The sequence below is a fragment of the Serpula lacrymans genome (genome assembly GCF_000218685.1).
Source record: "Serpula lacrymans var. lacrymans S7.9 unplaced genomic scaffold SERLAscaffold_8, whole genome shotgun sequence".
NCBI lineage: Eukaryota > Fungi > Basidiomycota > Agaricomycetes > Boletales > Serpulaceae > Serpula > Serpula lacrymans.
The window spans coordinates 81948-101673 of NW_006763297.1; the positions used below are offsets into that span (position 1 = coordinate 81948).

Sequence of the window (19726 nt, forward strand, 5' to 3'; positions counted from 1 at the left end):
TCTCTGGGAATGTAAAATAGATTTCCCAGGCTATTCTGTTCTCGGAATGGAAGCGTTGTTCTGCTAACCACTCTTCGAAATCACCAGGTTGCATATACGAGAGTTCCCCGATGATAAATCGGATCAACACTTTCTCGAATAAGTTCAACCAGACTATCTCTCTCTTTGAGTCAAGCGGTTCCTCTTCTGTCCTGCACTGACTATGTACGTAACTAATCTAATCTGTGATATCGGTGTTCTAATTGTATAGTATCTGAGGTCCGAACGGTTGTCTCAGAGGTACCCAGCGAATAACCGCGTGCAGGTCTTTTCCGACTGGCGGACTCAAATGAGCGGCCTGGTCAGAAGCGTACGGAAGTTACTTTAAACTAAGTAATACCTATTGGGCTCCACGCCGTCAAGGGTTCTAGCTACTGGGTTGGAAGGGGGAGTGAGAGGGATGTTAACAAACAACTCTGTGGGTGAGACGTTGGCAGGAAAAAATGATGTGATGGTGTCGGGTCGGGTGATAGGTGTAGTGATGATAGTTTTTGTGAGGTGAACGTATAGTTTGGCAATGCCAAAGAGTATGAGTGCGATGAGGGGGAATAGGGTGATGATAAGAATAGCTATGATTTTGCTCATCAACAGGTGTCGTTTCCAAGTTGTAGATTGTGTAAAGACCCTAGCTGTATGCCGGTGACCCGAGCAGCGTAGGACTTAAATCTCAACAAGTGTTCAGACAAGCAAGTATAAAAGAGTAAATCTACAACTGGGGTATGTACATGGATATTGTGCTAGTTATATAGGAAGGAGCATGAGGCTACGGTGAGGTATGACGTAGCGTATTGGTAACTAACATGTGTATGTAGTGAGGCTGATTGGTAATGTGTATTACTAATAGATCACGTGATACTTGATAAGATTAGATCAGAGAGAGATTAGATAAGGTGAAACAAGAGTCTCTATCTCTCGATTAGATAAGAAAGCTGAGTCAGATGGGTACGATCGTGACAGGTGCTTTGCTATAAAGTAAGTGGTTATTTTTCCCAGTAGCAGCTTATACTGACATCCATCGTACAAGTATGCGAAATGTTGCTCGTTGGCTGAATCTCAAACATTTTGCAGATGTAACTACAGTAGATTATGCTGACGGCCAAGTCTTTTTTGATATACTAAAGGTATGCTCAACTATGTACATTCTTTGGGGACATACACTTACTTCTTATGTTAGTGTATTCTTCCATGTGTAGTTCAGCTCCTGCCAAGTGATTCTTCGCTTGTGCACTGTTTGCGAGCCTATGCACAATATAGGCTTACAATAGAATGTAGGTGCATAACCAAGGACCGGTTGCAAAGACTACAACAGTACATATTTGAATATAAGAAGGGCTGTAATGTGTGTTTGAACATTTTCTTTGGCATATGATGTTAACTTGCCATTTTTATAAGCTCGTCTCTCATGCATATAAGAAAAATTTTGATTTTCCAAAACAGCATGCCAGTAGCCATAGTGTCGACAACATCCAGAAAAAGGGGACAATGGACAATTACACAACTCAAGTAGGAGAAGGATTTCATCAAGAGGTCCGTGAGGCGTACAAGCAGACAAATTGCAAGAACACTGACCCACAAGTATGTAACTCATCTAAATCTTTCTATTCCAGTGGATATCTTATTGTAAATTATAGATGGCCCGGATTGATGAAAACCAGGAGGCCATTGCCCGCATACAGATGCTTGTTGACAATAGCAATTTGGAGGAGGCTCAATTTCAAGACCATGAGACTCACTCATCCCAGTACGGCTCAGCAAATCCAACAAACCTCGCTGAAGACCACTACAAGTTTGGTTCACCTACAAAATTCTGCAACACAATGACACTGGAGGCAGATCGGGGATGGCGGGGCTTCAATAGGATGGCACGGAGATTTTTTGCTGCAGAAGTTGCAGGTGCTAAAGTCGGAGAGGGGCCAATCAAAGTAAGCTGTTGTTTATTGTGGTCTGACTTTTCTGACCAATAGCTTTTCGCAGATTTTACCATATCTGTTACGATAACACAATTTTTGGACCTTTCCTTTAATTTTCATTCTCCGCTTTAACCCCTTTACTATAGTTCACACTCCGTGCCATGCGGCACTTTCCTTTTTCGTTCTAACTCCACCTTCTTGCGCAGTGCTGCCATTATTCTTCTTTTAGACACAAACTCTCTCACACAGTGGAGCTGGTCACACGGGCTGCGCCCTCTGACATCATCAGCCACTGCTTTTATCAACTGTACAGTACATAGGTACAAACACTCTGTATTAGTATAAAAACCCCAATAGGTCAAGGAGACTCCTCAGTGAGTCCTTCCCCATGTATTGCTCCTGTATATATACTAAAATACATGAGGTACTGTACAGTTGTAAATAAAGTTTAAAGTCCGATGTCTAGCATGTGACTGGTCACATGATGAGTCTAGACACTGGTCAGGTAATGTGTCACATGACTGGTCATGTGACTATGAAAAGTCGAAAATGTAAAGTAAAGTAAATGGTCACATGACTGGTCATGTGACTTGGAAAATAAAAGTAGAAGTACAAAAGTGAAGCGTAAGTAGGTGCTGGTATGTCAATTGTAACAGGATGGAGGGCTGCGACATCTTATGATGCAACCCTTTGTTCAACCAAGAGATGCGCTATGATTCTGTGTTAGTCAACACAGACACATCATTCCCTACGCCTGCACGGCTTACCGGGATATTTCAATGTCATGTTGACTCGGGAACATATGATGTTGTTCTTGTGAAGATGTTCAAGACCTGTAATAGCAAGCTTAGAACAAAATGGATGGGTGCTTGCCTTTACGAAGAAGCAGAAAACAAGTTGATTCTACCAAAATATCTTATTTAGGGAGCCCATATGATACGAGCATTTGATTTGAAAGAGGGCCGTTTTTTTTTGAATGACACTATAGATACAGACATGTTCTTACGCTTTGTCAATTAACCCTGTATTCTTTATCATGTACCACTGACACTTTAAACATTGCCTGTCGCATCCGCCAGTGGGATATGTTTGTATAATCTGATGAAAACCTATTCAACATGACCAATCCTACCGGTAGTCATTATTTTCTGAAGCTTTCTGATGAACTTACAGGACCTTATCAACCCCTTCTCAGGTTTGGCGCAAATCTGATCAAACATAATATGCTCTGATCAGTTCCTCGACGAATCGGAGCTGTTTCTGATAAGGTCGTCGGGATGAATCATATTGCGTCAGCTGACGCAAGGCCTGATAAGTTAAAAGTGATTTTTCCGACAGACGGTCTCAAGCTCAACAACTGGTGAGTTATTCAACTTCTCCCCAGACCAATTGCCTATTGTCCAGTATAAGATCAGGAACGACTGTCTTCCTGTCAATACGGTCTGCTTATAGGAGACTAACTGTTTGCAACAAAAGCCACAATATTCCAATTATGGGCCAAATAAAAGCTGTCTTCAGGCTTCCATTCGTCCGCGTCAACACCCCAAGTCCTAAACAAAATGTCTCTGCCAGCATCCCTAACCTCCATTCAAGGCGTTGATTGATATTAACCTGCTGCCGCTCGATACACAGTGACTTCATCCGCTGAATTATGCAGCGAATTCTACTAACAGCTGCATTTTCTTGTCAGGGCAATGGTTTACATAGCTGGGGGTTACATCATGTCCTACGAACATGCGGAGGCCTGGGCCCAGAAAAAATTTCCAGACTTCACCTTTGGGAGTCCAAGCTCCCTTGCCGAGACAATTCGTAAACGTCTCAACAAAGATCTGTTCAAAATCCCTTGGACCTTAGCCGTTCGATACCAAAATCAGGACACGATATTATTTGTTACGAGCCAACATCGCAACAAAAGACTGTCACCCTACACTCGCAAGAAATTTGCCGAGGACGACCGTGTGAAACTCATTAAACACTCCTTGTTTGGTGGTATGGAGGGCGAGCTTGAATTCCTCAAGGACCTCAAATTTGTGACCATTCCCGATCCTTACACAACTGGCCTCCCGTGAGTTTCTCGCTCCATCAATGTTGGTGATTGTCAAATAATTCCTCTTCATAGCTAAGATCTGGGGCACCGCGATGTGCTGCTTGCCTACTGGCGACTGCAACGCAATCAATATGTGTATGGGATTTTCCTGTATTTTAATGAAGTGAATTCTCTTGTACAGTTAGTGTATAGTATCCGATTGTCTTAGCACTAGGACTGTTGGATATAGTTCCGGTGAAGAAATACTGTACAATTTAGTCATGAAGTAGACGATAATGAAGAACAGACGATCCAATGTACATCTGTGGATAAAGGAGAGGCAATACCAGAACTCCCCCTGGGACAGGATGTCGCTGCATTGGACTTGCCAGGTGACACTATCAAGGTCGCTCGAGCCCACACGTCCCATGAAAGCCCTACATCTGCGTCACTAGGTCCTTCCCATGACGAACGAACCCCACAGTTTTTAGTTCCCGGAAGAGAAAGGAAGAGAAAAAGATGGCTTGCTCAAAAGGTAGTACAAGGATTTGCATTGATAGGGAAAACGATGTTTTGCATCAGGTAGTAGATTAGGATAGTATTTGGTACCCCAATCGATACCCACCCTCCAAACCTAGGTCACTTTCACTCGTCCAAAAAGCATCTTCGAGCGCAATAAATGTAATTTCTAACATCCAATAGGTACTTCCCACACTCATATAAATGATAACTATAAGACCATACTGATTGCGATGGACCGGTCCATTAAACCTGCATCTTGGCCTACGTGCTCTTCAAGCCTCCACCAGCCATGAACTGCTCAAACATCTGCGACGCCGCCTGTCCATACGCCAGACTACCATAATTGTATGCAGCCACTTCGTGTCCCGCGCCGTATATCCTCACATACGAGAATGTATCCGCATTCTTGTATTGGCCCGTCGTCTGGCCTTGGACGGTGTAGGGCGTGAAAGACTGCTGTGAGAAGAGTCCAGATTGGGTCGTGTTAAGGCTATTCACCATAGCCTCGACGCCGTAGTGGTTGAGGATGTAGTCAACTTCACCGTCAAAGACGAGGACGCGCACACCACTGTTAATGACAGTCTCCAAGTCAGGTTTCGACGTGCGCATCCAGTCTCCAGTCGCAGCAAAGTTGCTGTACACGTCATCGTTCGTCATTTGCCATGTCGCTTGTGCACCTATGGTGGACTGGATGCCGCCGAGGTAGTTGGTGATGTCGGGTGGGTAGGGGTCGGGGTTCTGTGCGAGGACGTAGTATACCTGTAAAAGATTTGGATGGTGAGCGAGATGTAGAGGTGAGGATAGGTGATGATGCGTACATCGTAGTTACCGCTCAACGGTCCCAAAACATAGTTGTTGCAGTAGTCTTGGGTGCTGGAGCAGACCGAGTTTGATCCTGCATTGTTGCAGGCAGTGATCTACGAATTCAAGACACAGTCAGCTCGATTGTTATTGAACAACTCCCATGACGAATATACGAACCTGATCGAGACAGCCGCCACTCTGAGTTAATGATTGGTTGGCGGAGTCAAGGGTGGAAGAGTCGACCAATGGGTAGAATGGGTTGTTGGCAGCATATTCGACGTATCCTGGGTATTGAGTGATGGGGTCCTAGAGAGATTGATGAGTTAGAGATTGACATTGTCATGATCGGTGTACATACTGTCAAGCCATCACCGACGGCAAGAACCTTTAGAGGAAGGGTGATGCCAGAGACAGAGCCCTTTGCGATAGCCTGATTCTGGGAAAGGAAATACCTGTAATACGTGATAAGTCTTTTCCCTCGCATCGACACATCGTCTTTGCACTCACGCAGCAAACGTAGGCCCGTAATGACCGCCATATGACTCAGTCCAGATGGCCAAATCCCGGCCCTGGTACTTCTTATACCTCGAGTCGGCCAACCAGATTTGCAAGAAGCTCCACACATCCTGCGCGGCTTCCTCCGACGTACCAACGTCCAGAGTACCGTACGAAAAGCCGACACCGACGGGTTGGTCGATGTACATCACGTTGGCGTTGTTGTTCCAAGAGTAAGGGTTGAGGTCGACGGTTGTGGTGTCGTTGTTAATGCGGCAGGGGCCGTGTTCTTGGAAGAGACCGATCATGCTGGAGCTTCCAGGCTGGAGAGTGGTGAGATGTTAGCATGAGCAAGAAAGCATGGATGGAAGGTACTCACCCCTCCATTGAACCAAAGCACTAGGGGTGCGGTGTCGGAGTTGTTGCGAGCCTCAAAGAACCAGAACCTATGACAACAAATATCAGTGTGAAGTTCGTACATGAATAACTCGCCTTACCATAAGCTCTTGTCAGATGTAAGGTCACCGTAACCCGCAGCTTGGTATACATTAGGAGTCGTTTCTTTCACCAGTATTGTTACTAGATGCATACGAACAAGATAACGAAAGACGTACCACAGATACCAGAGTTCTCAGTCACGCGCAATGTGCCTGCGGTGGGCGTCGAAGAGATGGCACCTGTCGTTCCAGTGGCCTCTCTGTACAGAGAACTGGCCATAGTGGCAGCGCTGTTAACACCTCCCGGTACGCCATTGACGACTGGAATTTGGCTAGCAAATGCACCTGAAAGGTGGACAGCCCCAAGGAGCGCTGTCGCGAAGACGGCGGAGTACATTGTGGTGGTTGAACCGTGACTGATCAGAGGAAAGGAATGCAAGGCTTTATAGTGAGTTTAGGCATACAAGAAGCGTCGCGAGGGCGTGTGGTACTCCCGGAGAAAATCAGATGTAACGTAGCTATGCCACTCGCGCAGTTGGATTCTATCTTGTACAGGTCATGCTGTAGAGCTAAGCATCATATGGTCCGTCTGATCCCGATAGGCGAAGGTGCTACGAGGATTTTAGTGCACTGCAAGCAAAGCTTTTATGTATTGCTTCACGTACGAAAGGCTGAGCATGTCCAGTATTATGTACTCGCCAGAGACATGTCCTTTCTTGTGCTGTCTCTTATAACGAAGCACTCTGCCTTGGATAGCTTGCACAAGTCGAAAATCCTTGATCGGGCAACACATGGTGACATTCCACAAACGGAAAGTCTGCAATCGCGCCAAGCCAGAATACAAAGGCCTCCTCATTCAAGCTCTTCCATTGTCTGCGACGTTTCAGTAGAGCAACGGTATTATTTCTCAAACAGTTGTTTCTCGAGTATTCCAGCACCAAAACACCATCTGCACCTCGCTTTCGTGCCAGTAAATACAGACGTCAAATTTTCACGTTCCCACTGTATGCATGGTAGCTTCCCATGTCAAACCTGTCGAGAGCACATCGTCTTGCAAACAGCTGATTCAAATGACAGGATCTGAGATAAAGTCTTAGTACACGCTCTATATTGACCATGCATGTAGAAGCAAGTCCCACCTTCGACCGGTTGAGTATTCCCTTGCCCCCCTCGTCCCGTCGTATCATAGTCTATGGGAATCTCATCTGCACTGCACACTCGAAGCGTTCTGACCAGGGATATACTCACCCGCTGGATTCCTTGTCGCGGCACCAGCCCTCTTGTTCGCTCCAGGTTGTTTCGAGTCCCCTTTCGACAGCCTCTCTGCTTCTCTCTTTGTCAGCTCGTCATCGGGAATTTTCTGGATGGCTTCAGGAGGGAAAGATTCTACGGGCTTGTTACCAACGAAATTCTGTCTGGCTGCCATGACGGGGATTTATGTGTATTGTTGAAGTGCATAATTTGATGTGAGTCTTTATAACTGGGAGGTCTGGAGAATACCTCATACCCTGAATCATGTCTGACATCATCGGTGCCACTTTTGTCTAAAGCATACTCACATTCAATTCAAGCCTTAGACCGTGTCCACTACAGACTTGACGACATACACTTTGGCTGGTCCACTCCCCCAAGGCTCTATCTCGGCTATAGGTATATTCAACGTCTATCATTTCTAACTTACTGTTTGCCGTGTCCAAAATTATTTTCTGGCCAGCAACACCCGTTTATTCAAATCCGGGATCTAAGGACGGTATATGTATACAGATCACAAAGTCTACCATTCGAATATTCCCTCGATGGCCTTGACCCATGGTATCGCAGACTTGTCAGTAAATTCCTTCAGTTCTGAGATGGTTTCTATCTTTGCAGGAAAAGATAGCTCCCTACTGGAGATGGAATCAGCGCCAGCCCCTTTATTCGTTCCAGGCCCTTTCGATGCTCCTTTCAACTCATTCACCACTTCTTCTTTCATCATTCCCTCGACTTCGCGTGCTTAGCCCAATTCTGTTTACCCCCACGACCTTGGTTGGGCGCATGGTGGGTGTCAGTGCCAAAACAATGCTGTCGAAAGTTATCGATCTTGTTTTTATGCTCTTGGGATTCCACAATATATTTTATTCTATTGTATTCAAAGAGTCATATCTGACATCATCCAAGGGTTGAAGGTGAACGAGGTTTGTCTCCTATAACTTCAGTGTCAGACCGTCTTTAGTCGCCAGTCACTCAAGCTGATCCTCCACGTTCAAACCGTTATTCCAGGTATGTATAATCTTATGTGTTGAAATATGATGAATTATCTAGTGAAATGGCCAGAGCATAGCGAACGCTACAGCAATGGCTACTGTTGCCTTAGCTGGCCTGCTCCGCGCCATGGCCATCAACACCCACTTTCGGTCCCCTCCTTTTCAACACGTCCTGCACACCATATATCGCCGATCTGTCCACACCTCCGACATCGCAGCCCAGATCGCTAGGAATGCAAAGGGCGATATCACAGACGGAACATCAGCACAGGAAAAAATCAAGATATACGCAGATGGATCTGGGATAGGTGGGGGGATAGGAGCGGCAGCTGTGATGCTCCGCTCAGGACGGAAAGCCCAGGTTCTGCGGTACTACCTCGGCTCGGCTCAGGATCACACGGCTCACGATGGCGAAATGGCTGGGATGCTGCTAGCGACTGAGTTGGCGCTTCGGGCTAAAGTCGAGGTGCGGGGACGAGGAGTGGCCATCTCGATCAACGTCGATGATCAGCAAGTGATGCGTGACCTTGAGTCGTTTGAGTCTCAGGGTGGGAAATACACCTCGGATACGCTCCGAATAGCTCTTCGGCGCATACGAAGAAATAGCGATATAGTCGTAAGATGGGTCCCAGGTCATGCAGGAGTTGATGGGAACGTAAGAGCGGACAAGGAGGCGAAGAAAGCTGCTCGTGGTCATTTCAGTCATGATCTGCCTGATTTCATGCGACCGAAAGAATCTCAAAAATGACTGCTTATCACGGAGCAAGTAGACTGTTAAACAATTGATTCAATATGGACATACCTTGTGTGTATCATTTCTGTATGTGAAAGCTGTTACTTGTATGAATCCGTTGGACGTATTTTGTTTTCCGTTGAAGCCATATCGTACCAGAGTCATAACCACCTCTGCATACTTAGGACAGTTTGAATTCGAAAGTGTTTTGTGGTGCATAGTTCATTGCAATTATGAACTGGTGCCTCCGACTCTACGACTTGCAATGATATATGTTTTTGATTTGACGTTCTACGACAGATAAATGCAGGGGTATAGGTATACAAGATGACCAAAAGTGGTTTCAAACAGTGTGCAGACCTGCGCGCATGAAAATGAAAATATAGATACAGAAAACAAAAGTATCGAAATACCTGCTCGATAGAGGTGAAACGAAACGAAAAGAACGCCAAAAAAGAAAAAAGAAATCACAGCCAGTGTGTTGACCACAAAAAGCCAAATGGCTCCATCAGAAGAAAAGACCTGCGCGCTTGACCTTGTGGGTCATCCTCTTCTTTCTACTGCTAGTACCGTTCGAGGCGTTTCCAAAGATGTCATTTTGAGCACCTATTATATACCAATAACGTCATCCAACGACACGTGCAAGAGAAAGGAAAAATAACCACGAACCATCTTTGAATCCACATTTGGAATTGTACGCAGGAGACTTGTGGTCTCCCGCGAGGTCATACCCGGTGACCGCGATATTGTTACCCTCAGCTTGGTTCCAGACCATGACCTGCTTTGCCCCCTGCACACACTGCGACTGGTCCTCTTCGCACCAGACAGGCGGCTTGGGAGCTGCGACGGGCGTAGTGGAAGTGGCGTTAGTGACCATGCATTTGTGGCCATGCATGTACATGTTAGGCTCGCCACAACCATTGGGGATCTATCATCAAACCAGATCCGGATGAGTTCACGAGGTTAGTATTGAAATATACTAGTAGTTATGGACGTACCCAGTTCCACTGAAATGCGTGTTGTCAGAATATGAAAAGGGATGTAAAGAATGACTTGGACACTTACGGCACAGATGCATCCAGCCTCTGGGCATGCAGGCATGTTAGCAGGGACATCATATGAAGTCACACGTTTCCATGGCGTGCTTCATAAGGCAAAGGAAGACTGTCAGTCCAATACTGTAAATGGAGGATGACAGCACTCACTTGTAACGGACGCTGAAAACTACAAGGTTGTCGGGCGTAACTTGACTGATGTCAGACTACACGAAGCTCAGCCATCATGTATCCACGATCTGGGTGGAAACCATACCACGTAAGCTATGGCAAAAGCAGTTCCAGCTGCCATCGACTGATTTTGGGTATGCACTAGGTAACGTGAGTCTTTAGTGCACTATAGGTAGAAACCACGACTCAACTCACTGTTGGGATTGCGTATGCAGCCACTAGGAGAAAGTGGAGCACCAGCGAGATTTGTGATGCTGTAATCTTCGGGGTGGTTCTGACCATCGGGCCACTCGGAAGTATGTTTTCCGCCATCAGTAAGCGTTGTAAGACCTTGGTTTGAAGCGACTTCGACGGTGAAGCTCCCGCCCGCGGGGCTACAAACGCAAGATAAATGGTTAGAACATTGATTCATGTAGTAAAATAAACGGAAGGTGTTTACAGCTCAAGGAAGTCTCCTGGGGCAGGAGGAAACTCGTCACACTGTATTATGATTTGTTAGAAGGGATAAGAAGAGGTAAGCATGGGACGTAGGACAGACCTTGTTGACGTGATGGAACCAGTAGTCGGATTGCTGCAAGTTCCATAGCGGGGTGACGGGATCACCGCTGTTCACGTCTGGCTGTCCAGCAACAGTACCCTACATTCAAAAGACTTAGTGAGGGGGATGGCTTAGTGCAAGACACGGCGTACATTGAGGCAGTACATGCCCTTGTTAAAGGCAGCCAAATGAGCGACGGTCAACCTAGCGAGAAAAATAGGAACGGGGAGCAGAGCAAGTGCAGAACGCATGGTGAAAGTGGATGCGAACGGATTCGTTAAAGTAAAGGAATGTTGAGTTGTAGGACGTGAATATCAGCCCGAGGCAAAGATTGCCCAGCGTGTAGGAAAGGAATGGAAAAGACAGGCGTCGAAAGAAAGCTAAGGCCTTGGATTTGTGGGCGTTTGCCTTTTCGCATATTTCTGCTCCGACAGACTTAAAACCTGCGAAAATGATAAGATTTGGAGATCGAATCTCGGATGGACGTTTCAGTGGAGCAACGACTTACAACCATATCCACATTTGGTAATTCGTTTACGATGGCTTTCGGGTGAGATAACATGGTCAGCGTCGAGGGCGCTGTTACAGAAATTCTACCAACCTCGCTGTTAGAGATCTTTGAAGTACAGGAAGTGACTGAAATACTTTGTCGCTCTAGCTTTTTTTGTGGGGAAAGTACAGTACAGCTCTCATACTGCAGACTTGTAATATTGTCCAATTGGAGACTTGATAAACTCACCTTGGCGTCACTGAACAATTGCCCGTGTAACATCCATACGTCAAGAATGTATTCCAGTGATCCGAACCCAAAAATATGATCTCACCAGGCCGAAACGGTTCAAAATCCATCACCTTGGATACAACGACGCCTCACTTCACTTGCTTGTTCACACCATCACCTTTGAGCCGTCAGTTTCTTTCTTAAAGCGGGCTATCTGACGCCGAGCTTGATTGAAAGTTGCCAAAGATAAGGAAACCAGTTTTCCAAAAGTTTCGCTCCCCGTTGTCCACGTTGTACTCGTATCTCACCATTCATAGGTATCCACGAGGAACTCTGGGGGATTCTGGAGACTAACACAATTTAAGGGATATTCCCGTCGTTGGCATATGAATCCTCCATTGTGCATCAATCTCCGTCCAGGGTGTGATGTTGCTTGCGCAGCCAGAGAGCATCGAGCTTTCCATGACGAGCCAATGAGTTGGCTCCCGATGCCTTCTCAGTGCTGCGTTTCCACAGCAATCATGCTCCAGCAAATCCCAGAATGAGAAGAACGCATGGATCGAACTGATAAGACTTGCCTTGGCATTCATACCGTTCGATCGAAGCAAAGCTCATCTGCAATACTCTGCGATTGGATTTTGGATCGGCTTTTCAGGTGTTTCTAACACGTGCAATGCGCAGATGGAAGCCCTGTCCGTTGTATGACTGCTAAAATGCCAGGGCATCGTTTGGATAGGCTTGAGACGATAACATAACAGCGACGTCCGTCGTAGCTTTGGAGGACAAAACACATAGAGCACTGTACTGTAACAAGTGGGCCCGTTAGCCGACCCAAGAGTCTCAGCGAACAAGGGTACTCCTTCTCTAGTTTAGAGAGTAGGGCGAGAGACGCGCATGTGGGGAGCAATTATGACCTCGATGGCAGCCAGCCGCTTCGAGATCTTCCTTCTTATTGAATCTTAGAGCTTCTGCAAGCCATCTCGATCCCTGGATAGTGAGCGGCAAATCGGAAGAAAAGAGGGAAGTTGGGATAGTTCTCACCTCTATACCGCCAGTTTGTTGTGATTGAATGGGTCCGTCTCTGTGGAGGTAAAAGCGAGGCAGATACGCAAGATACCAGACAAAACAGCCTGTGCATACAGCTGACAGCTATATCAACACACGGGAGTTCCTTTGAACATCATTCACGCTTTCTGAGCTTCGCAGTAATAGTGCACACAATTGTTGTTCGGTCTAGCCCTCGAGATATAATTGGGAGAAGATAGAAATATGGCAAAAAGCAAATCATTACTCGTCCCAAAGATCAGGCCATTCTAAATGTATAGCTAGATGTCTAGAGTCTGGGTGTAGACGCCCGCTGGTCGCAACATTGAAAGAAAGCCGCGAACAACGGTCGCTTGCAGAGTGGCTCCACTTTTCAGTGTTGTACCTTTCCACGAAAAAATAAATATCACCTGCTTGACGTCTATGTCCTAAACCTACACTTTCTGTTACTCGCTTTCTCGCCTTTTTTATTTCTTGTAGCATCTCTATCAGCAGCAACCAATATGTCGTCCACTCACTACGATGTCCTCATCGTTGGCGCTGGCATTGCTGGCTCATCAATGGCCCATGCCTTGTCCACAATCACTTCTAAAAGTCGCGACACACCACTCAAGATAGCTCTTCTCGAGCGTTCTCTTGCGGAACCAGACCGAATAGTTGGAGAACTACTTCAGCCTGGAGGAGTCGGCGCCCTAAAGAACATCGGGATGGAGTCATGTGTCGAAAACATTGGCGCGATCTCTGTACATGGATACTGTGTTACACATTCAGGTCGCTTGGTTCATATCCCATATCCTAACGGCTATGAAGGAAGAAGCTTTCATCATGGTCGTTTCATCATGGCTTTGAGAGAAAAGGCGAAACATGCCGCAGGAGTGGACGTTCTAGAGGCTACCGTAACTGACCTCATCGAATGCGAGTACACTAAAAGAGTTATTGGCGTACGTGCAGCAAGGCAAAATAGTGAGGAAGGGAATGAAAAGGGGGGAAAGGAGTCTTTCTTTGCGGACTTGGTGATTATTGCAGACGGCTGCTTTTCAAATTTCAGAAATTCAGTTATGGGTGAAGCTGCACGCAAATCATCAACGAGGAGCCATTTTGTTGGTGCAATCTTGAAGGATGTTACGCTTCCGATGCCCCAGCATGGCACAGTGTGTCTTGTTCGTGGACAAGGTCCAGTCTTGCTGTATCAGGTTTCAGAGCACGATACACGTATGTTGGTGGATGTCAAGCAACCACTACCTTCTGATCTCAAGGTACTACTACAACCTGTTGCAATTCTCGCTATCCTTCCAGTTTTTCGCTGAAGTCTAATAACAGGGTCACATCCTTCAAAACGTCGCTCCTCAACTCCCTTCTGCTTTGCATGTCGCCATTCATAACGCACTCGAGAGTGACCGCCTAAGACGCATGCCCAATTCATTTCTACCACCAGTCGAACAAGGAGGTAAACATATGAAGGAGGGTGTCATTCTTTTGGGTGATGCTTGGAACATGCGACATCCGCTCACAGGCGGAGGTATGACTGTTGCCTTGAATGATGTGGTCATTCTCTCCAAATTGTTGACACGTGTGGACAACTTTGGCGACTGGGACAGCATTTCCGATTTATTGCATGAGTGGCATTGGGCAAGGAAGCCACTTTCATCAACTATCAATATCCTGAGTGTCGCTCTGTATGACCTATTTGGGGCTGATGGTCTGTATATTTCGTTCATTCATTCTGTTCGTCACTCTGACAAGGACAATTTGTAGGAGAATTGTTGGCTGTATTGCAGACTGGCTGCTTCAAATATTTCGAATTGGGCGGTGAATGCATTAACGGACCCGTTTCGCTGTTATCTGGGTAAGTAAATATTTTGCCAACTTCGCAATCTACGTATCTCAGATTGTATGTATAGCATTGCCCCTTCACCAATGCTACTGGCATATCACTTTTTTTCGGTCGCACTATACGCCATTTGGATCCTTTTTACCCATGAAAGACCTGTGCCAGGTCAAGCCCAGGATACAGAGAAACCTATCCTAGCTGCACCACGGATCATTGAATACCCGGGACTGTGCATCAAGAGTTTTAGAGTCGTAAGTATCATCCACGGATCAGCCTTAGGAAGTTAGATTGACACTGTTTCTTTTTTGTTTGCAGTTCTGGATGGCATGTATTGTGTTTGGACCACTTCTCTGGACTGAGATACGTTGGTGGTAAATGATAGACATAGGTTTATAGATGGATTAGGATTATTTGTTTTATTTTGTAATTATGTTTCCCTTCTTATTAACTAATTCTATACCCTTGCAGGAGTAATGAATGTTTTCACTCGCGCATGTGTTGACCATATCTACGACGGCAGGATAGCCAATATTTCTGAAGGCGAAACTTCAGACTGGGACGCCCCAGGTGAGGAACGTCAACTGTCTCAAAGGATAGTGTGCGGCAGTGATACTGGCCCATCGAGTCAGAGTGCTCCGATTACTGATGCCAAGAAGCCTATCAAGTTTCTTAGTCTAGCCACATTGCGTCGCCCGCTGTCAATGGACGTTCAGTAACAGCGGAACAATCGCCCACTGGGAGTCAGTGCGTGTGTTTGAAATTCTACATTGGTTGCTGACTTGTATGGTTTGCGGACGGATGGCGAGTGACGTCGGACCTGAGGGTGATTTCAATACCAACTTGAAGCGCTTTCTCACAGACCATCATTGTATCCCAACAAACCCGCCTACACAGTGTGCATCATTTGCAGAAAAAACTAGACTATTCTATGGTTACATCTACTTGCAACATCACGTCCAACTCAGCAAATGTGAGTCACAGAGAAAATCGAGCCATTGTTAACTCAGCTATAATGATATTAAGTTATGTGACATCTAGCAGCAGTGCATAACGCAAAAAATCAGTGCTACTCATCAGACTGATTACACCGCAAGCGCTCAAAGCGCTCAAATCTGACATATTACGTTGGCCTTGTCAGAAATGACAGGCGTTTCATTGTTGTTGCGTGAAATATCGAGAACTCTTGGGCTCGGTGAGCGTGTATGCCATGTTGGGGGATATCTTCGATTTCGGGAAAGACGGCCTATTGTCACTACTGACGAGGGGCTGGTGCATTGCACACCGCCAAGGGATGCTGGCAGTGTCATAGTGGTGTGGATGATGACCATATAGAAAGTAATGGAAATGATGGGCATGATCTAGGGCTGCGAGTAAGGTTGTGTTGGCTTGATCTCTACTGGACAAGAACTTTACCATGTTTAAGACTATGTAGATTCCTTCACTTTTCGAGACCTCGCATATGAGAGCAGGGAGGAGTGTAGCGATGCACAGGAAGCCTGCATACAGGATGGTGCGGAAAATAGGCCACAGGTTGCTACTTCCAGAGCGGAGCTCACTAGTTTGACGACTGATAGCCCAGATACGATATGCTGCCAAAGCTGATGGGAAAATATAGAAAAATCAGCAAAGTGCTTTTCGGGAACGAAGATATTACTGTACATGTACTGAGGATATTGGTGGTTAGCGAGCTCGCATAAAATGCAATAACCCAAATACTAGAGGTGTAGTTGACAGATCTTTGTCTTAGTGCTATGGCAGATGATGCGACATAAGCAAAGCCAGTTGCTGCAGTATACGGATGTCAACATAACTGGATCTGGTACAGTAAGGATGTGAATTCCATACCAGCAACAGCGCACCAGCATATAGTGGGGACGATTACAACACGCCATGATTGCCAGATAATATAGCAACGGTATATCTGTGATACGTTAGTTAGCTCAGAATAACTCGAATAAAGAGGAGGAAGGCATACAACGACCCCATCACCTAGCATCGTCTGCAGAGTGTATAGCACAGCTTTTGTGGCGATGCTCGACGGTTCCGCGGTCGTGAAGAATTGACTAGGACCTCCCGGATAAGTGTCGCGATATCTTATTAGACCTTTCCAGAGCAGCATGATATCCAACACGAGATGCTAGTACCCAATGGTAAAAGGCTTCAAGAGGATTTCGGCAGTTCACAGTGAAACGACGTACCACAGTACTTAGAACGAGGAAGGCGCATGCGATGGTGAACATGACTTTGGTAACATACGCAGGACGTCCTTTACGCCGGCGCATCAAAGCCCAGATGGTTCCTGCGAACATGAGCAGTGAAAATCCTATTTCATATAAGTTAACCCATCTCCTTCGTTGATCTGTAGCATTGCGAGTAAGTCAGATACGCTCAACTCACCATAGATGATCGCCTCGAGTATTATTGACAACAGAATTGCTCCATCTAGCGATATTTGAGAGTTTGGCATATAGTGCAAGACCTATAGTATAACGAGGTGATCTACGCAATATGATTCCTTCGTTATCACTGTAGTTTAAGTGCATAGTCTTAACCAAAATGCGGAACCTATTATCAATTGACTTGGGGGGCATAGGAGGGGTGTGTACAGTCACGGACACTGCAATGAACATCGCCTAAGCCGATCTGTCAAGACATGTCGTGACAATACTCTGCATGGTTACATATGCTATGGTGCCCAACTCTGTACAACCGATCAACTAAGAATGACAAGGTGATAGGCGCTGGAGCTAAAAAGAGACAACTGACCGTTTGGCCACCAAAAAAGATACCTGCCAGTGGGTGTATTGCTTCAAGGCATTCTGAGAGAATTTATAGGCCAAGTTTACCTCAACTGACTGCGAAAAGAGCACACAGAGCCGACAAATGGTTTCCCACTAGGCCATATCTGTTACTGGGACTGGGAACATCAAGTCACGGTCAATTACCTGCGAGATTCATCATGCGCTGCATCTCGCACACTCCCGTGGGGACAGTCCAAAAGTTTTGGAGGAATACAGTTCTTCCTTTTTAGTAAAAACAGCTAACCTGATATCACTTGACAGAAAAGTCCAGCTTTCATATCTTAACGGCATACACTGCAACAATCCAAAGTCACTGTTACCCAGTCAAAATGACTCTGACATTATGATACACCACTGTTTATATATCTTAGGTGAAATCATTTCATCCTCTGTCGATCCCTCTCGCGACCTTTGCAGACTTCGAGAAATCGAGTACGCAATATGATATGATGGGGACGCTGGCCCTGATTACATCACTATGCCTACGTCTATGAGCGTAGCTCTTCACCGCAATCAACGATCGGTACCTCACCTGCAGCCATTTTTCGGTGATATGTCCAAAGGGAAGCGCTGTCCTAGAATAATACGCCATCGCCCATCAAACTACTTCGTCCCGCTCCACCTTGGGTAAAGATATATCCTTAGCTGAATGGTTGTGGAGAGTCAAATCGATACTAGCACCAGTTGTGGTGGGTTGTGTAGCGTGGAACTGTATAGGCGCCAGTGAAAACAGCTGCGGACCTTGCGACGAACGACTCGTCCTGGTTGTGCTTTGCATACCGCCGACAGACCGGGGAGAAGCCAGGGTGATACGAATAATGACCATGTAGAAAGTGATGGATATGATAGGCATAATCTATTTTGTTATATCATGATCTGATGACCTACACTTAGATGAAGAAGACTAACCATATCTAGCAGAACATACATTCCTCTATCATTGGCCAGGAATGAGACCAACGCAGGAAGGAGCGCAGAGGTGTACAGAAGGCCAGCATCGAGGACGATGCGAACGACAGGCCATAATAAACTGCTTTCTAGTCGATACTTGGCACTATTGCGATCAATCATCCAGATACGGTACGCTAGTAATGCTTTATATGGAGTGAGATCATATATGAAAGAAAGTTGACTATACGCACAGGTGCTCAACAAATTTGTGGCCATCGAAGATGCAAAAAATGCGGGTATCCATGCGCCCGTAGATTTGGTTAGTGCATAAGCTTCCGTTCCTGTGGTCTGTGCTATGATGAGACCGAAACCAGTCGCTTGAGGTGAATATAAGAACCGCTGCCAGGATCATATCAAGATAGCTTCATACTTGCGACAGAGATCCATAACAAAATGGGGAAGACTGCAATACGCCAGGATTGCCATACCACGTAACACCTGTAGATCTAGGAGTCGATGTGTCAGCAAGGACAAGACAAAGTTCACAAAGACGACATACAACGACACCGTCACCCAACATGGTTTGCAAGGTGTAGAGCACGTTTTTGGATACGACTCCCCACAGCTTGATGTCTGAAAAGAAAGCAATAGGACCTCCGGGAAACGTATCACGGTATTCCACAAATGCCTCTTCCAAGCGAAGCAAGTCAATGACCATGTGCTGAAAAGTTGAGTCGATGATTAGAATTTTTCATTTGTCTGAAACTCACTGCTGTGCTGAGGATGAGTAAAGCCCAAGCGACGATCATCATATATGGACTGCCGTCACTGTTTTTGTGCCTATGTAGCGAAGACCACATTGTGAGTATGAACATCAGGACGGAGAACCCTAGATAAGAAACATGACGTCAACTATGGTTGGCGCCAGCGTCTACAACTTATGCATACCATAGAGGATTGCTTCTAAAGTTATTGAGAGCAGCCCGGCTTTATCCATGGGGATGCCATGTAGTTGTGTCATACCAGGGGAACGTTAGTGTGATGAGGAGTTGGCAGATTCTCGTTATCCTTCATATACTTAAATACGAGCGCTAGGCAGAAAATAGCCCGCTCACCCGCACAAGCATTGCATTTTTGATGAAGATCAAGACTACCACTCGCCAAAGCGAGCTTGAATACATAACAGAGCGTCATGTTCGATATCGCTTGGAAGGGTGCAGAAGTGGAGTGAGGCTGTGATACCCGTGTGCGGAAAGAAACATACCAGGACAGTCCAAGGATCCCACTGGGTGTGTCCAATCAACATCGCTGGTTTAGCTAGTGCTAGCCCACGCCTGGGTAACGTGATAAGCTCTCTACCAACCTACGCTGTACTAGTAGTACTGGCTGGTCAGTACAGTGTATAATCGGGAGTAGCCACCGAATGGACCGGTCTTACCCGAAAGGTCTCAACTCCGCCAGCTGA

At 46.1% G+C, this 19726-nt stretch overlaps 8 protein-coding genes across 8 annotated transcripts; 2 read left to right on the forward strand and 6 right to left on the reverse strand.

Moving 5' to 3' along the window:
- Positions 1-1521: 1521 nt before the first annotated feature.
- Positions 1522-2037, forward strand: SERLADRAFT_438688 (uncharacterized protein; the record flags this gene model as incomplete). The annotated part of the gene is made up of 3 exons (XM_007319076.1): positions 1522-1614; positions 1671-1961; positions 2014-2037. The coding sequence occupies 3 exons, from the start codon at positions 1522-1524 to the stop codon at positions 2035-2037; spliced, it is 408 nt and encodes a 135-aa protein (XP_007319138.1).
- Positions 2038-4072: 2035 nt separating this feature from the next.
- On the reverse strand, positions 4073-4542 carry SERLADRAFT_469226 (uncharacterized protein; the record flags this gene model as incomplete). Its single annotated transcript, XM_007319077.1, has 1 exon — positions 4073-4542. One exon carries the CDS (start codon positions 4403-4405, stop codon positions 4178-4180), a length of 228 nt encoding a protein of 75 aa, XP_007319139.1.
- A 98-nt stretch (positions 4543-4640) lies between these two features.
- On the reverse strand, positions 4641-6660 carry SERLADRAFT_469228 (uncharacterized protein; the record flags this gene model as incomplete). The annotated part of the gene is made up of 8 exons (XM_007319078.1): positions 4641-5256; positions 5316-5414; positions 5479-5607; positions 5660-5753; positions 5809-6119; positions 6176-6242; positions 6294-6357; positions 6411-6660. The coding sequence occupies 8 exons, from the start codon at positions 6628-6630 to the stop codon at positions 4759-4761; spliced, it is 1482 nt and encodes a 493-aa protein (XP_007319140.1).
- Positions 6661-7177: 517 nt separating this feature from the next.
- SERLADRAFT_469230 (uncharacterized protein) lies at positions 7178-7724 on the reverse strand (the record flags this gene model as incomplete). Its single annotated transcript, XM_007319079.1, has 3 exons — positions 7178-7313; positions 7373-7423; positions 7482-7724. The coding sequence occupies 3 exons, from the start codon at positions 7657-7659 to the stop codon at positions 7300-7302; spliced, it is 243 nt and encodes an 80-aa protein (XP_007319141.1).
- A 1750-nt stretch (positions 7725-9474) lies between these two features.
- SERLADRAFT_469232 (uncharacterized protein) lies at positions 9475-11369 on the reverse strand (the record flags this gene model as incomplete). Its single annotated transcript, XM_007319080.1, has 11 exons — positions 9475-9569; positions 9623-9815; positions 9879-10137; positions 10208-10216; positions 10275-10353; positions 10415-10470; positions 10521-10576; positions 10631-10809; positions 10875-10915; positions 10974-11072; positions 11126-11369. The coding sequence occupies 10 exons, from the start codon at positions 11222-11224 to the stop codon at positions 9718-9720; spliced, it is 975 nt and encodes a 324-aa protein (XP_007319142.1).
- Positions 11370-13154: 1785 nt separating this feature from the next.
- On the forward strand, positions 13155-15052 carry SERLADRAFT_356400 (uncharacterized protein; the record flags this gene model as incomplete). The annotated part of the gene is made up of 5 exons (XM_007319081.1): positions 13155-13994; positions 14059-14437; positions 14494-14584; positions 14640-14820; positions 14885-15052. The coding sequence occupies 5 exons, from the start codon at positions 13242-13244 to the stop codon at positions 14942-14944; spliced, it is 1464 nt and encodes a 487-aa protein (XP_007319143.1).
- A 390-nt stretch (positions 15053-15442) lies between these two features.
- On the reverse strand, positions 15443-17234 carry SERLADRAFT_469239 (uncharacterized protein; the record flags this gene model as incomplete). Its single annotated transcript, XM_007319082.1, has 7 exons — positions 15443-15927; positions 15983-16167; positions 16229-16354; positions 16415-16490; positions 16545-16706; positions 16768-16892; positions 16967-17234. The coding sequence occupies 7 exons, from the start codon at positions 17034-17036 to the stop codon at positions 15676-15678; spliced, it is 996 nt and encodes a 331-aa protein (XP_007319144.1).
- A 364-nt stretch (positions 17235-17598) lies between these two features.
- SERLADRAFT_469242 (uncharacterized protein) lies at positions 17599-19669 on the reverse strand (the record flags this gene model as incomplete). Its single annotated transcript, XM_007319083.1, has 10 exons — positions 17599-17852; positions 17898-18226; positions 18280-18464; positions 18513-18638; positions 18692-18767; positions 18821-18982; positions 19032-19150; positions 19210-19329; positions 19377-19466; positions 19526-19669. 7 exons carry the CDS (start codon positions 19280-19282, stop codon positions 17969-17971), a joined length of 999 nt encoding a protein of 332 aa, XP_007319145.1.
- Positions 19670-19726: the final 57 nt, after the last annotated feature.